Consider the following 18249-nt stretch of genomic DNA (forward strand, 5'->3'; position numbering starts at 1 on the left):
TAGGTGAGTTTTTTACATGCTGAACAGGAATTCTAGTTAGGACGAGGCAAAAATCTTTATTAACAAATCATTAAGCAAATGTATATTGAGCATCTACGATGTGCTACTCATTAAGAAACAAAACTGCTTGACCAGTGTAGCTCAGTTGGTTGGGCACTGGACTGCAAAGCGAAAGGTCATCGGTTCAAATCCTGGTCAGGGCCCCAGGCCTGGGTTGCAGGTTCAGTCCCCAGCTGGGGTCTGTACAAGAGGCAACCTATTGATGTTTTTCTCTCACATCAGTGTTTCTTTCCCTCTCTTTCTCCCCTTCCCTCTTTCTAAAAAGAAATATAATCTTTTAAAAAAGCAAAATTGCTCAAGACTATATACACAAAAGCACTTATTACTGAATAAGTTAAATTCTTTTTAAAGATTTTATTTATTTATTTTTAGAGAGGGGAAGGGAGGGAGAGAGGAAAACATCAATGTGTGGTTGCCTCTCACAAGCCCCCTACTGGGGACCTGGCCTGCAAACCATGCATGTGCCCCAGACTGGGAATCAAATTGGCAACCCTTTGATTCACAGGCTAGCACTCAATCCACTGAGCCACATCAGCTAGGGCTGAATAAGTTAAATTCTTTGTAATTTTCAATATTGGGAAACGTAACACTTGTTTAAATGCACTAAGTTCAAATTTACTAGGGAAGTCTCTTTCCTGCACGATTTCAGATACTGGGCTTACTTAGGATTTTTTGGACCAGAGATGAACAGTTCCAATGGGACTGTTCTGATGAGTTAGACTTAGCAGCTTTACCAGTTATTCTTTTTAGATTTGATTGTGTTATGCTGCTGGCACTTTTAAGACTACCTGGATGCCTGTGTGATCGGCTGATCACAGCCAAGTGCCAGTCAGAAGAGAAGGTAGCGCCAATGGAGACCAGTGGGGAAACTGGGCCTAAAGACACTGGCACAGGACCAGCTCTGATGCTTAGTGTCAATCCTTAATTATGTAAGCTAAAGAAAGGAAATTTTCATGGGGATAATAAACAAGAGAAAAAGTAGTTATCTGAGGATTTTTTTAATGACTAGAAAAAAAATGGTGAATGGAAGGAATTTAAAAATTAAGATATAGGGGAAAATAATCAGTGTGGCTATTTTTCTTAACTTTTTCTGACACTTCCTCTTTTTTGCTTAGAGTAAAGGGCAGTAATGCTCCTGAAAAGGTGGAGATCATTTTGACAGAGCAATCTGAGAAAAGCCCCACTAATTCCCGAGTGCCTGGTGTCACTGAAAGCTCCAGCGGCTCACCCCAAACCCAGGCAGACGGAGACTGTGTTTCTATGTTCACAAAGGGTCTTGCCAGTTACTTCTTATCCAACTGTAGCTACGGTTCCATTTTCTTGTTTCTATTTTTTAATTCAACATAGCTTTTACGCAACCACATTTTCCTGAACAAAGACCATAGTCACGAGTAAATGTACCTTTTCGAAATAATTTCCAAGTGGCAGCTCTTCTGTGACTTTGTTTAAATCTTCCCTTTTATGAACAGCCTATTAAATAGTTCCACTACCATTATATGGAACCAGGCAAATGAGCTCACAGAGCCATCTATGAAACCATTTATTTGCCATTTCATTCATAAATGCCCAGTGACAATTCTTGAACTTCTGGCTCTCATCTTTAAACACGTGCTATTAGTTCCAAGCTCAGCAGGTATCATCTGGGGGCAGGGTGAGGGTGGAGGACCTTTTCCTTATATCTGGAAAGGCTCATTAAGTTCCCAATGCAACAGTATTCAACCCCACACATAGCTCTCATGCCTGTTCTTTTCTTACCTTGAAAGAACTTTTAAAGCGAACAATGCATATAAGAAAATTGCACAAAATCATACACTATACTGTGAGAGCTAGAAGTGACCTGTCCGACCCCATCATTCTTAAAGGATCCAAAGAGATGAAGGACATTGACCAGAGTCTCATACAGCTAGTCAGCACCAAGCTGAGGCCAGGACCCCAGACATTTAAAGAGTCCACTGTAGTCAGAATACAGGATTAACTGCATCCTCCCCATTAAGTTCCTTGCTTCTCTTTAAATGTATTTGAGGAATCACAAAGAGTATAACTAATCGTGGTACAGAAAATAGTTCCTAAAATAGTAAGTGAAAAGATGAAAAAATTTTTTGTGTGTGTTTTAGAAGTCACACACGTTGGTGAACACACAATATATTATACAGATGAGGTAATATGGAATTGTACACCTAAAATCTATATAATTTTATTAACCAATGTCACCCCAATAAATTCAATTAAAAAAGAAAATAAATAAATAAAAATTATATTGAAAACAAATAAAAATAAAGTACAAACCTTAACACAAAGCATCAGATCACTTAGCTGCTCAGTTCCTAAAGAGATCACTTCATCTTATAGCTGGCACCAAAAGAAAAGATGTTGTTAGAGAGCACCACAATCAGTGGGCTTTGGTCCATTCCAATGTGGTATTTGTGTATCTAGGAAATCACGTAAATGCCAACTGTCGACTGTGTACGGCTATCTCTGGCTAAGTACGAAAACAGCTCTGAACTCTCCTCTTCCTAGTACTGCACGGCACGGGCCCTCCCACACCGATGTTTCCCCCGTGACACTAAGATCATTCTATTTTTGCTTTGTGGAAGAAAAAGACTTAAAGTGTCCAGGGCGCTTTAGCGTTTCTGAAAAAAACGTTTCTGTAAGCGATTGCGTATTCTACCATCCTGTGTCAGAAACGACCTACACAGAAGATACGTACCAGTTTTTACTAAGATGCCCAGCATGCCGACATTCTGAGCTCCCCCGACGTCATCCCTGCAATCCTAGAAAAGTGTAAAGAAAGCACTTAGTATAAGGTCTTCAATGAACTTGACAATAAAACCCTACCAAATGATTTGACTTATTAGGCTGGACAGCCAACTGTAACTCCATGATTTTATCCATTTTTTTTTAAAGAGATATGGAATTTTTTTAAAATCCTCACCCAAGGATATGTTTATTGATTTGAGAAATATCAATTGGTTGGCTCCCATATGTGCCCCAACCAGGGACCAAAACCCACAGCCTAGGTATGTGCCCTGACCGGGAATCGAACCACCAACCTTGTGGTGTACAGGATGACATTCCAACCAATGAGTCACTCGGTCAGGGCCTCATGGTTTTATCTTAAAATGAAAGCCAGCAAGATGTAAAAACAGGTAAGTCCACATGTAATAACAGTCTGAGGGAGCACACCATTCGGAAGGGGAGGTGCCACAGTGGTGGAAGATGTACAAGAGCAGTAACTCTAGTAACCGAACACAAAGAGCAGTCACAGTTCTTCAAGTTTTGCCACATGTCCATCGATCTCCTCTGAAAACAGATCATGGAATAAAGCATTCTACCCATTTGGCAGATTTTAAGGTGAATGAACCCAACTGCAGACAGTGAATGAACTAGATTCGGAAGAGGGCTTTTCTGCTGCCCAGGTAATATATTATCCTTACTCTCCATCCGACAGTCCCTGCCAGGGGCAATCAAGTCAAATCAACATGCTTAAACAGACTGTGGCACTGTCTGATACTCACTTTGCACTCGGGAATAACAGAGTAGTTAGGAAAGGAGGTCTCCGTCCTGGCCAGGTGGCTCAGTAGGTTGGAGCGTTGTCCTGTTACCTCAAAAGGTTGCGGGATTGGGCACATACAGTATGCAACCAATTGATGTTCCTCTCACACTGATATTTCTCTGTCTCTCTCCCCTCCCTTTTTCTCTCTACCCACCCCCGCCACTTCCTCTCTCTCTGAAAGCAGTGAAAAAAAAACAAAGTCCTCTGGTGAGGATAAAAAAAAGGAGGTCCTCTCTCCAATCTTCTTCAAGATGGGGATGAATATACTTGGTTGATTGTAATGATAAATTCAAGGTAATAAAATTCAAGGACTGGAAGAAACATCAAGAAAATCAATCCTGCTAGCTCATGTCTATTAGCAGGATTCATTCAGACCATGCCTGAAGAAAGCACTTTTTCTTTTTTTTTTTTCTGTTAAAGTCATTAATACTATTCAGTAACAGCCCTTGGAAATGAGCTTTAGAAGTTCAAAATTCATTCAAAGTCTAACTTAAAACCTTTTCTGTTGCATCTCAATTTGCTCTGTTGAAGCAGTGAAGGTAGAGGAAAGGAAGAGAAGGAAGAAGGGAGGTGGGGAAAAAGTGGACAGGGAAAGGGAGGGAAGAAACTGCCACTCTCTGGGATAACAAATGACCCTGCATGAAACTGCTATCACATGCCCCTGCTGCCTCCCACCCCATGTGCACACCAGTATCTCCCAGGATAAAGAACTGTGGAGTCTCCAGGCTCAGAGAGCCACTTCTTCAAACACACTTGCCTAGGAAAGTCCGCTTAAGGCTTGCCAAGAAGAATAAGGTGACTGAAAAGATGGTTTCTCGGAATAGTATCAAGTTCAATGATTCTCCCATTCAGTGTAACATGAACAAATATACATAGAAGTGGAAGAGGATTTCGGGTAGACCGTGATACATTTGCACCGTCACAAGTTAAGAAAGCAAGGGATCTACAGTTTGTCTTGGAGGGAGTCCAGAGCCTCAGGTTCTACTTCCAGCTATGCCAGGGATTAGCTATGAAAATTTAGGCAATGAGATTTATCTACCTCTCCCGGCTTCAGTTTCCCAGTCATAAAATGAGGAGATTCAGACCAGACAACCTTGATGGTCCCTTCCAGCCTAACATGTTATTATTTAAAATTGAAATATAATCCTTGCCACCTACTTACCACAAGGCAGTGTGCTTTCTAGCTCTTTCTCCCTCATGGCACACGCAGAAAATACTTCCCCAGTACACGGGGTAAACTGACAAGGGGCTCATGGCCAGAGGTCACCAGCTACGGGCCTCCAACCTCCCAGGCGCAGACCTGCCATTCCAGGGGCTGAGGCAATCGATATCTTTAAGCTATTTGCAGCACACTGATTGGGAAGTTCTTCCATAGAGCATGTACTGAGAAAAAAATCCATAAGGGTAGAATTCTTTAGGTATAGGCTGTTCCTCATGTAAGTAATACTTGAAAAATCTAAATTTCTGTAAAAGTTTCTTTAAAAAGATATATAAAGCTTTTAATTGACTTGTAGTTAATGATCTTGAATTATATATATATATCTCATCACACTTTGGAGAATGTCATAAATAATCAAAATTAAAGTTCTTTAGAAGAATACCACTAAACATCTACTGGGAAGCCTGCACTTTAGGCAGCTGCTCTTTACCACCTGCTACCGTCAGGAGCAGCGTCTGCCTGTGTTTCGAAGAGGAGCTTTGAAGTGGGCTCTTCCCAGCATGACAGGCAGGCTCAGGGCAGCTCCTGGGCTCTTCCACTTACGTCTCCTATCATGACGGCCTCCTCAGGTTCACAGCCGGTGCCCCGCAGTGCTTCCAAAAAGAAGGTTTTCTCTGGTTTTCCCACTACTGTGGCTGTGGTATCTGTGGCATACTCCAGAGCAGTCACAAATGGTCCAGGCCCCAGGGCTAAGCCATCTTTCCTCTTATAATACCTGGCTTTGTGGATTGCAATCAGCGGTGCCCCATCCAGGAGTAACCTAGAGAGACCGAGGAAATGGAAACTGGCTAAAAGCAAGGCTTTTATGACTGGAAAAGAATGTCAGACTTACAAAGTGGTTTTATTCACATTCACAGAAACAAAGAGTTTCTTATTAACTTTTAATGACTTGCTGTCTTCTAATGAATTCGCTAAGAACTGCTGGGAATTACACTCAAATACACTAAAGAAAGGTGATAGATTATTAAATTTGGGATTGCTTCAACCTTTTACCTTTAGTGGTTTCACTTTACCCGAATCACCAGGGAAAGAATTAAGAGAAGTAAAGCTAAATAAGGCACTCAAGGGAAGACGCTCGACTTAATGAGACACGTTGTCGCAACCTTCCCTTACGGTAAGCAGGAGGCTCCTGAGCCCTTTACAACAGGGCACGACCATCGCCGCAGTACTCAACTGACTCCTAAAACACCTGACTCCCCTCTCCTCTACTCCAAAATGTGCGTTGCTTTCTAACTCAGAAATTTAAAACACGGCATTTTACAAATACTTTCTGCTTGTACATTTCTCTGTTCATGCTACCTTTTGACTGCTTCTGACATTACTTTGCAAATCAGGCCATCTTCCCGTAGGAACAAACCAACAGGATGTCGTCGGTTCGTGTGCGGTGTGGCATGGTTTAGCCAACAAGGTTGAAGGGACAGCCTTACTGCTGAATCTCCTTCTCTGTCCTGACATAGGACAGATCCTCATACCAGACAAAAGGGCACACAGAGTTTTCCTATTAATTTGATAACCAAACCCTACGGATAGCTAAAGATCTTCATTAGTGACTCAGGAAAAACATAGCAAAACAAATCCAAAACCCCCCACCAACTTCTTAATACCCCCTCCCAACCCCCCTCCAAGAAAATCTACCACCTGTCCCGACAGGAAAGCCTGCAGTCACAGAGCAGAACGGTCACACACATATTATCACCTAATGGAAGGCAGGACACGATATATTTTTTAAACTGCTTTTAACCAATGTAATAAATGATCTCACTAGCTTAATTTACTTTAAGCCATCCACTTCGTTAAAATATTTAGTATCCATTGAGGAAGAATTCATCACATCTTACCCTTTACAATTATGAGTAATTAAGCGCTCAACTATGAAACTGCTAAATTATTCTTGTCGGTGGGCATGAAAATGCCTTCCTGTGGGAGATGCAGAATTCAGACATTTATCATTAAATATTTTATTAAGTAAAAACCAATACTGGACTATTACAGGGCCTTACTGTTAGTTACTACAGATTGCTCACAGCACAGGACAGATCCTTCCAATTTATTCACTAATATAATACAAGTTTATTTCTTAAAGCAGATCTTAAAATCCCGCTGCTAGGAAACCTGATAAAGCCACTATGCTGGCCTTAAAGACCACAGCTGATGGCAATGAGATAATAATGGGTGATTTATCTATCTCCCCTCTTGTCACCCGCCCCAATCCCATTTATTTGCTACTCTACCACGGAACTGGAATTCTTTATGCAACAGACCTCAAAATTGCTTTCCACTTATATAGCTAAACTAAAAACTCATTTGATTTGACTTTGTTAATATTTTATTATGTATTAACTGGGTATAAGACTTATCAGCTTGATTGATGTGTGTACTTAATTCCCAAGCAGTACTTTAGTGCCTTCCCTGAAAGGCTGAAACTGTGGGTTCCTCTGCATTTTTCTAAATGGAAACTGGTACTGCGTGAGGTGGGGAAAGATGGGCATCTCTCAGGGAGCGGTTCCTGCTTCTGTCATGCTCTGCACAGCATAAGCTCTACTGAGTCTCTGAAGAGCCGAGGCACACTCAGGATAGACTGAACGGTAAACCTTTCCTAGGACACAGATTAAAAGATCTTTTATAGTTAAACACTGTTAAATATATCAAACATAGACACCCCCAACACTTGGAGTGTTTTTACACTTACTAGACAGGGCAACAAAGGGTCAGTTGTTTTTGACTCTGGAAATAATATATTAGAAGGAAATCATCTGAGAATTTTCTGTCCCTATCTAACTATAAGCCTACTGAGTTACAAGAAGCCAGGAAAAAAGGGCACAAAGAAGGCTCGATGCAAAAATCTCTGGCTATGAATTCAGTAGGCAAAGGCAAAAACTGAAAAATCCTAGTGAGGGAGCAGGGCCACAATATAAACATCTTAGGCAAACAGCTAGTTCAGTGGTTCTCACCCAGGGACAGTTTTGCTTCCCAGGGGACATGTGGCAATGTCTGGAGGCATTTCCGGTTGTCACAATTGGAGGAAGAGGGTGCTACTGGCATCTGGTGGGTGGAGGCCAGGGACGCTGCTCACCGGCCTACAACGGATAGCACTGCTTCTCCCCACCCCCGGCATTTTCTGGTGCAAAATGTAGTATCTACACTTCTCAAAATAGGTAAGAGCAAATCACTTCACATTTGTAGGCCAGGTTTCCTATCAATGAAGGGGTTGAACTACCAGCGTTTTCAACCTTAGCACTACGGACATTTTGACAAATTGGACTCCATCAAAATTAAGAACTTCATGTTTTCACACTAGTAAGAGTGAAAATGCAGGGATATTTGTAGTGCATATATCCAACCAAAAACCTGTATATAAAATGAATTCCTGCAAATCAGTAAGAAAAATACAATCCAATCAGAAAGGGTAAAAGATTTTAATGGGCACACTGCAAACAAGTTACCCAATGGCCAAGAAGTATATGAAAAGGTCTCAGGAACATATCTCATCAGGGAAACACACACGAAACACAGTAAGATGCCGCTGCACACACCAAACAGAACAGCTTCAACTCCGCAGACTGGCCAGAGACGGGTGGGCACCTGGAGCACCCGACACTCACTCACAGCCAGTGGAATATATGACTTGCTATAATGACTTTAGAAAATTGGTTAGCAATATTTACTAAAGCTAAACAAGTACTTATCTTATTACCCAGTAATTTCACTACTCTACAGACCCAAGAGAAATGAGCACATATGTCCCCCAAAAGACACGCTGAAGAATGTTCATAGCAGCTTTACTCATAACAGCCTGAACTGGAAACAGTCCAAGTGCTCATTAACAATAAATAAATAATTTGTGGGACAGCCATGCAACAGACTACTACACAACAGCAAAAATGAAGGAGATACAAAACAACAGCAAAGCACTGCTACCTGCAACAACTTGGATAAACCTCAGAAAAAGACAAAAATGCTACAACTGCGTGATTTCCTTCACATGAAGGCCGAGAACTGGCAGCACTGGCAGGAGCCAAGAGCGGTGGCGACCTTGAGGGAGGAGTGGAACTGACTGGGACAGGAAGCCTTCTAGGGTGCTGGGAATGTTCCAGGTCTTGATCAGAGGGGTTACACAGGTATACCCATGTGTAAAATTCTACTGAATTGTCTACTGACAATTTGTATACTTAACTGTGCATGCTGTACAAGGGGGAACCCAAAAAACCCTGGAATTTATAAAAAATTGTGGACTTATTCTTACATGTTTGAATTTCAGGCACCTTCAAAGTACTCTCTCTCCATTTGATGCAATACACCTATTGAGACTTTTTTATCCCCTGCTCAAAAGTTTTTGAACTCGTTGATTTTGATGCCTTTTAGTGCTTTTACCGTTTTTTTTGTTTCACCTCTTCCACAGCAGCAAAAGGTGTCTCTTTGAGAACCTTTTTCATTGGGGAAACAAGAAAAGAAACTCCCCTGGGGCGAGATCGGGTGAATAGGGGGGTGGGGCACAGGGGTCACGCCGTTTTTGGTCAGAAACTGCTGGCCACTCAGCACGGGTGGGCAAGTGCACTAGTAAATCAACCATCATGAAATGGCAAACACAATGAAAGAGTCTTCAAAAATACTGACTGAAGCTGAATGCAGCCTCTCACAACATCAGCCAGTGCACTGATACAGATGGGTTCCTAGAATACTCACCTGGTGGGAGAAACCTGGACTATAAGGGGCCTGCCCTCCAGAAGATAATTATGATTTTTTGGGGGTCCCCCATCGTATATCAATTTTTTAAAAATGAGTAACAGAATATATTTATGTGGTTTTTTCACCTACAACTTTCATTTGGAGTAGCAAGAGTTGCCTCGATCATACAACAATCTCCTCAAATTAAAAAATAAAGGCAATTAGTGACTGATATTAAACTCAGCTGTGTATTCCTGAATTTCCAATTGGTGTATAAAGTGGTTCTCTTGCATATACTAACGGAATGCCTTAAATAACTCAAGTTCTTAGCTCTAACACAAGTCCTCCTGGTCTGGACTAGAATTAAAACACTACACAGCAGGCAACCCTTTCAGAATGGGCAAAGCCCACAGAAATCCTTCCAACTGGAGTCCCGCTCCGCTCCCGCACTGTTCCGGAACTCCTCCCGCCCGGGGCTCTAAGAACCTAGAAAAGACTCAGGAGTTACTGTACAGATGAAGTAATAACTGACACTGCTGCTGCTGATCTTTTTTCTCCATTTCTCTCCTTCCCCTTCTAGGTAACTGAGTATATTGCAGTAATTAACTTTTAATGTTTTCTTGAGGAGATGGGGAAAAAAAGCAATCCAACATTCATCAGGAACCACTTATGGTGATAAGAACCTCTTCCTGAAAAACAAAAAAATCCTAATTTCTGCACATCTTTAAGACTTTTTGAGGACTCTTGTGCCTTGTAATAATTCTAGAAAAGAAATAATTAACTTCAAAATTAAGTCATTTTGAAGCCTCAACATATTATTCTTAAGCAGCCTTCTACCTTTTGCATTTAAATGTGAAAGTTGTGATGTTACTTATTTTCATAGAATGACATTTTAATAAGCTCTTCTAGAAGCTGGAGAGTAACTGCTCTTAATTTATTTAAAAAAAATCTTGAACTTTCCCTAGGTTAAGCAATTCCATGTAGTTTTTTTCCTCAAAATTCCTTCGATCCAACAAACTATACTTCTGAAAAAAAATCTTAAGGAACAAAGAAATATTGCTTAACAAATATTCTCAGGTGTGTTTTTTTAAACTAACTTCAAAAACTTGGAAATAACCAACAGTAGGAAACATCTGGCTAAGTGGAATATGCTGTGGGAATCAAACATGTTTTAGAAGAGTATTTTAGAATAGGGAAAAAATGCACAATATATTGTTGGGTTCTTAGAAAGCAAATTTCCACATAGCATATATACACAGTCTCATTTTTGTCTAAATATGTATGTGCATGGAAACAAACTAGCTAGGTGGAAGGATTACAGATAACTTTGTTTATTCTCTTTTGTGCATTTAAAATTTTCCCCAATGGAGACATATTTATTACTTTTCTGCTTGGATATTTTTTAATCTTATTAATGCTAAGTTCAAATTACATTTGCCCAGGTAGCCTTCCTCCTAACAGAAATCATTAAATGTAATTTTAATTGATCTTTTACTAAAATGCTCAAGCTTTACATTTCTAATTCAGGTCAGCAGATGAAAAAGACGTTGCTACAAACTAGTACAACGGTTGTGAAAATCAATAAACTAGAGCTATGGATAGGCATTTTGAGGAATCACACAGTATTACTAAGGAAGAAAGCAAGTTGATAAAGTATAAAACATGTAAAATAATACTACACACTGTCTAGGGTTACCTACATACATGTTACAGTATTTTTTAAAATGCATGCAAATGATAAACACAATTCAGAATCCTGATTACTTTTGGGTCTGGGGTGATAAAACTGGGAAGGAATATGCAGGGGATATCAAATTATGTGGATAATTTGTTTTTCTTAAGCTGCTTGGTAAGCATATGGGCATTTGTTATATTATTCTCTGTGTCTTTTAGTAGTATGTAAAAGACAAAAAGACACCACTGGCTCTCAGGATTTAAATCTTTTCTAGAATCCAAACCTCCAAATCCTATCTATTCCTTGTAACTGGTTCATATTCTTCTCTAAAGTCAATTCTCTAGGATTCGGTGTTCCCAATTTCACTCAGATGTTGACGAACTTGTAGGCAGATTGTACCATGCATTTGGGCGAGGTGGGGGGAGGGGGTGGCTCCTCATTTGAAACAGTAAATAAAAAGCAGTGCAACGGGGAAGGCTGATGCCTCCACGTGAGGGCAATAGCCCCTGAAGCTGGTGTTCAAGGCAGCTAGGCATGGGGTTTTAAATCCAATGTTTATTCTCATTATCAACCTGAACAGTAATTTAACTGGTTGGTGGTTCATTTGAGATGTCTGTATGTCACTTACAATCCAAACAGCTGTACTCATTGGTTGCAAGGCGCAGTCTCTGTGGAGACATCAATATGCAAAGAAGAGCAAGACCTAAAAACCTTCTGTTAACTCTCCCCCCAGCTGTTAAGTGCATTTGTGAAATTAGAGTTGACCTACAAGTGCGCTGTAATGCTTTCAAATGTAGTATTTAGAGAAATCAATATGGTTAGGGAAGTGTACTAATTAGACAGCATCCGAGCAATTATAAAGTCAGTATTATGTCAACATACATTTTTATTACCGAGTCCAGCATTCATCTAAGACAGAGACCAATTAAATATGTCCTTCCCAAATTACCAGCTAAAATCAATCAATACCTTCTCCTTGAATTCTCTCGTAATTAGTAGGGGTAAATTCGTAAGTAAGGAATTATAGTACATTCTCTATTTCCAATGAAAACTGATTTTGGTATAGTTGGAAACCTTACTCAAGGAGAGGTAACATGATATAACATCCCCACCCCACCCCAACTTCAAGGAGCCACAGTAGAATAACTGAAGTGGGTGAAGCAAAAGAAATGTTAACACCACATACCCCCCCCCAAGTGTATCTTCATGCAGTGTGGCATAGCAGTGGACTTCCAGGAAATAGCTACAGTAAACAGATACTGAGCAACTATAACAGCACGTATGTTTCTTTTGAACAAAGGCTCAACTATCAGAATAACTAAGTGCATTAGGTAGTCATAGTTTCCATTAACTGAGGCCCTAAAATGCACACAGGTGCTGTTTATGGCCACATAGATTATACATGAAGACAGCCATTTTCACAATCAACAGCAAATAATGTGCCCAGATGTGTGAGCCTTGTGGTGAGTTTTAGTTTCCTGCAAACATTCTGATTCTAGGACCCACACGTCAAGAAATGAATTCCACATCAAATATAAGTTACAATGATTCTTGTAGATCTTCGTACTGGTAAGAAAATGATGTTTTCATAGCATTCTTTAAGTTAAATACCAAAATTTATGAAGTCATTACAAAAACTTTTTAAGCTACTTCAAATGCATCTTTATGTAATATTTTGAACTATCTGTCATAAGTTAAAAGGTAAACTATACTGTTCAATGGTTTGACAAGAAGTAAAAGACAAGATGAAAATGAAAAAAAAATCCCAGGGAAAAAGTCAGTCTCACTCTAGAGCAGATTCATAGGTAAATTCTGACCCAATTTATCTCAGGAAATATGAGAGCCAGTATGTAGTCTTCCTTTTGGAAGCAGCAGCAGAAAGTTCATAAAAGTAAAACGCATACACAACTGAAGATTTATAGCCTACGTGTTAGCTGTGTTTCCCCAAATTTCAACCAACAGCCATCGGAACATCTGCACTTAGATATACCACGTGCCGAATAGCCCCGACCCAAACTTATCACCTCCTAACCCCACAGGGTGTATTCTCCATCGCATGTGCCCAGGTTAGAAATGTGACGTCCTCCTTGACTCACTGTCCTTCTTCACCTCCTAAACTCAATCATTCTTCAAGTCATGTTGACACTACCTGAATCTGGTTTTCTTTTCTTTTCTTTAAGATTTTACTTATTTCAGAGAGACAGAAAGGGAGGGAGAAAGAGAGGGAGAGAAACATCGATGTGTGAGAGATACAGCGATCAGTTGCTTCTCACACGCCCCCAGCCGGGGACCTGGCCCGCAACCCAGGCATGTGCCCTGCCCGGGAACTGAACTGGTGACCTTTTGGTATGCAGGCTGGCACTCAATCCACTAAGCCATACCAGCCAGGGCTGAATCTGGTTTTCTTCATCCCTCCTATTCCAGTTCAGACTACCATTATCACTCAGAGAATAATTTCTTTGAAAGTATGGTCAAATGTGTTCAATTTTTTCCATTGCCTGGGTTCTCTGGCTGGAGAAAAAAATCACATTTACTATTTTGGGTGCATTAGCCTGGATGCTGTTTTCCGTTAGAAATCAGCATAATCAGTGGAGAATCACAGGAGTGATGATAAAAAACAAAACTGCTAGCTTTAAGAGCTGCAATTTTATTATGAATTTCCGCTCCAGAATATCGATTCTATAAACCAAAAAAACCCCAATGATCATCACATTTTCACATATTGATCATTTTCTAAAAACCAAGTAGGACCAGCCCTGGCTGGTGTGGCTCGGTGGATTGAGTGCCAGCCTGTGAACCAAAGGGTTGCTGGTTCAATTCCCAGTCAGGGCACATGCCTGGGTTGCAGGCCAGGTCCGCAGTAGGGGGCATGTGAGAGGCAACCACACATTGATGTTTCTTTCCCTCTCTTTCTCCCTCCCTTCCCCTCTAAAAATAAATAAATAAAATCTTTAAAAAAACCAAAAACAAGTAGGACCATAATAAATATTATTTGATGTTGATCTTGCGATTTTGAAGATACCTGTCCTCATGTACAGTCCAGGTGGCTAGAAATAAAGCCTGTATAACCTCACATGACAAGCACTCAAGATGGGAAATAGGGAGGTATATGATCAGATGACAAATGCATAGCTAGACTTACCGGAAAGCTTGATTCAGCATTTGATAATGAAAATGTTCTGGTGCCAATCCTATGACCACAGCATTAGGATCGCTTGTTTGTATTCCTGAGAAGTGGGGAAAAAAATGTGACTGTTGAAAAATGCAATGAAAAGCAGTCACATTTTATAATAAAGCAGTTTTAGTCAATCAAGTATAAATTTTGCTGTAGCAATATCCGTGGTTTAAGAAATTATCCTGCCCTGTGTACTGTGGAACCAGTGTAAAAGACACTTGAAAGAATATGTCTTCTGGTATTTTTGCATATTTCTTTTGTATGGTTTTACAGCTACTCAGTAAGGAAAATATCTGAACTGAAACGTGTAACCTCATGTTCTCAAACAAGTAATTTCTAACTTCAAAAAGCTTTACTGATTACAATCAACAAGGATAGCCATGGATTCCCTACAAGCTATTAGATCAATAGCAACTGATGGGGGAATGAAACTCTAAGAGGCAAGGGAAATTAGGCCGTCTAACTGACACAGCTGAGGTTAACACATTCATGATAGACATGAAACGCTCTGTACATTCCACTACTTCCCACATAATTCCTCATCTACGTTCAGTGTCACAAATATTACTCTACAATGTAAGCATATTTTAAGGCCTTGGTACTTGGTAACAGCACTTCAGATACGACAACCAAACTAGTACATTCACTACCACAGGTATGAAAAGTCTGGCTAAAGGTTCTTTGGATTATCCACACGCCAATACCTATCTGCCTCTCTCATCAGTTGCATGTAAGCATTTTTCACGATCAAGTCCACCAAAATGTACGGGAAAGAAATAGGAAGAATAGATATCCAAGATTTCCAGTTTCCTCTCTACCAGCAACCGTGAGTATTCAGTAATTGGTTAAAGTTTATTGAAGGAAGAAAGCAAAATTGCTGGCTACAGTAGAGTTAAAGTTTTTTTGTGTGCCTTTTATTATTTCATCTACCACTAGCAAAGACATTCAATGACAGCAAAGATATTTCTTGCTTTTCAAAAACCCATCTACTTCAGGTATTTTCATGTGTATAAGGATGTTTCAAATGTTGTTCTGAACGGAATGACAAAGATTTTTCCACACCAGGGGCTCTGCTTATATAACCCAACACCAGCTCACAGCTAATACAACTAGAGTCTTTTTTTAAAAAATCCTCACCCCAGGACATGCTTATTGATTTTAGACTCAGGGGAAGGAAGAGAGAGCAGAGGGAGAGAAACATCGATTGGCTGTCTCTCATACACACCCTGACTGGGGTCCAACCCCACAACCTAGCCCTGTGCCCTAATCCCGAATCAAACCTGCGACCTTCTGGTGTATGGGACGACACTCCAACCCACTGAGCCACACTGGCCAGGGCACAGCAGTATTCTTAATCTTCTTCGAATAAAGTCAAAAGAGAAAAACCTGATCACAAATACTTTGATTATAGAGTGTATTTGTCATTATTTTTGGTTTTGCCCAGTTTCTGAATACCATTCTCATAATCAGGGAATTCACTAGCTTGGTAAGAAGCAGAGCTCAGACTACCATAACGGAGGCTAAAAACACCAGATACTTACTTTTCCAGCCTCTCTTGCAGCTATGGGTGCTGGCATGAAACAGAGGCTCTGCCCATCAGAAACACCTACCCAAGGTTCAGAACTGGGAGCTAGTAAAACAAAGAAACAGAGAAAACCTCCACTGGAAGAGAAAACTGTTATAGCCGCTGATTCTTAGGCAGCAGGGCTACCTGGAGCATCCAATCTCCAGTTCCACTGGGGTCAAACAGGCAAGTGCAGAGCTCAAAGCTTAGCAAGGACAATCAATGGCACCTGATCAATTCTGCGACACGATGCTGCACACTGTCCCTGGCTGCACAGCCCCAAGACCAACTCCAGGCTCCCCTTGGCAGTTCTGTGGGCTACCCAAACAGACTTTTTTTCTCTTTGTCACAGAAATTTTTAGAAAAATGTAGAAGTAGAAAGACTAGTATAATAAGCCTCGATGTACCTATCACCCAGCTTTAGCAATCTTATCTATCATTCTTACCTATCATTCTCTACATTTTTTACCAATTTTATATATCATTTTCTACATTTTTTGAAGTCTTTTAAAAGCAAATCTCAAATACCATGTCATTCATTTCAGCCTTTCATATTTCAATATGTATCTTTAACTATAAAGACCTAAAAAAGCACCTTAACACTGTTATGCCAACAATGCTAATAACTTATTAAATATCACTCAATACCTAGCCCACATGTGAATTTCCCCAAATGTCTAAAAATGTCTTTTTACATCGGATACGTAGTTGGCATCCCGTGAGGCGCACACAGTACATTTGATGGTTCTCTCTTCTCACGCTGTAACAGCACTCCTCTTCACTTACCGGAGCAACGAGATCACCAGTCCTGGAAAGTGTCCCAGGTTCAATTTGCTCCTTTACCTTATTGTTCCTGTAAACGTGTAATTAGCTCTAGAAGCTTCATAGATTCACATTCAATTTTAGGCAAGATTATTTCATAGACAATGTTATAAAACTCCTAATTATGTCACATTGTGAACCACAAAAGTTCTGCTTGCTCTAGTACTAGTGATGTTAAGGTTGATCAAGGGGTGGGGTGGAGGGATGGGGAGAAAAGGCATACAACTGTAATTGAATAACAATAAAAATTAAAAAAAGACAAAGAACAAAAAAAAAAAGTTAATGAACAGGGTTAAGTGGTGTCAGGCTGATTCTCCTCTTTTAGAATTTCCCATCAGCCCTTACCTGATATGTTCAAACTCTATTGATGTTGTTGCCTATTTTGTTAGGGCTTCCCAATGGTGATTTTTTAATTCTGCCATTCCTTTTGTATTTATTAGCTGGAATTCTGTAAAGAATGTACCCTTATCAAATATTTGGTTACTCTAAAATGTAATTCAAATAGGAAAGGAAGGATAAATGCTTGTTTCACTCCCTTAATTTTTTAAATTGATTTTTAGAGGCAGAAAGGAAGGGTGAGGGAGAGGGGTCGAAAGGAGGAAAGAGAGGGGGGAAAGAGAAACATCAATTTGTTTTTCCATTTATTTATGTATTCATTGGTTGATTCTTGTGTGTGCCCTGACTGGGGATCGAACCGGCAACCCTGGTGTATTAGAATGATGCTCTAACCAACTGAGCTACTTGGCCAAGTATGTTTCACTCCTTTAACTTTTCAATTTTCAAAATAATGATTTACTACCCTAACAAACTCCAATAGCGACCAATGAGTTCTGAGGGGCTGAGTATCATCTGAACTCACGGTGTTTCATACATACATGTTTGTGTTGCGATCCATTGCAATCATTATTCCTTTTGATGCTCAAATTATCCCTTCAAATTGGCCCCAGTGTCCTCTAGACACGACTTCATTAGTCTTCAACAGTTTCCTTGCTAACACAATTAGTTATGCCAAACTGACACAACACTTTCTCCGATCTGGAATTAGCCATCACTCCAAGGAACTAAACTGGGAAGTGGCAGCAGACCCCACAGTCTGAGCGCTGGGTTGTCACTGTGTCTAGGCCTGTCCAGTGGAGGAGCTAGATAATAAGTATTTTTCAAGAGAAAAAGGGAGTTGATAATGATATTTTCAATTAAAAATTAATAATACACAGCTTTTGATTAACTAATTTGATTTTTATATTTGTACATGTTCTCACACTTAAAAGTCTTGGATCTTAATGATACTAGCGTAATTACTACTTTGTTCTTCCTATAATATATGTATGATACAATATTGGGTATAATTTAAATATAGCAATACCAACATTACTAGTAAGACTACACTACTGAACGCAGTTTAAGATTGCTTTGCAGTTCTTTTATCCTTAGAATTTATCCTACTATAAATAGTCAAAATACTGTATTTGAAGTCATTTGAAATAATTCTTTCCTCTGAGTTGTTATGTCACCAACT

At 40.0% G+C, this 18249-nt stretch overlaps 1 protein-coding gene across 2 annotated transcripts in view; it reads right to left on the reverse strand.

Annotated features, from left to right (window-relative positions):
* HDHD2 (haloacid dehalogenase like hydrolase domain containing 2) overlaps window positions 1-18249 on the reverse strand; it is a 35453-nt gene that overhangs the window by 6514 nt on the left and 10690 nt on the right. For both annotated transcript variants that reach the window (XM_024580297.4, XM_045187779.3), the window contains exons 4-6: window positions 14315-14399; window positions 5376-5592; window positions 2768-2831 (exon numbers count right to left, since the gene is read on the reverse strand). In XM_024580297.4, coding sequence (XP_024436065.1) covers window positions 2768-2831; window positions 5376-5592; window positions 14315-14399 — 366 coding nt within the window. The remainder of the gene's footprint in view (window positions 1-2767; window positions 2832-5375; window positions 5593-14314; window positions 14400-18249) is intronic.

This window comes from Desmodus rotundus, chromosome 10 (genome assembly GCF_022682495.2).
Source record: "Desmodus rotundus isolate HL8 chromosome 10, HLdesRot8A.1, whole genome shotgun sequence".
NCBI classification, from domain to species: domain Eukaryota; kingdom Metazoa; phylum Chordata; class Mammalia; order Chiroptera; family Phyllostomidae; genus Desmodus; species Desmodus rotundus.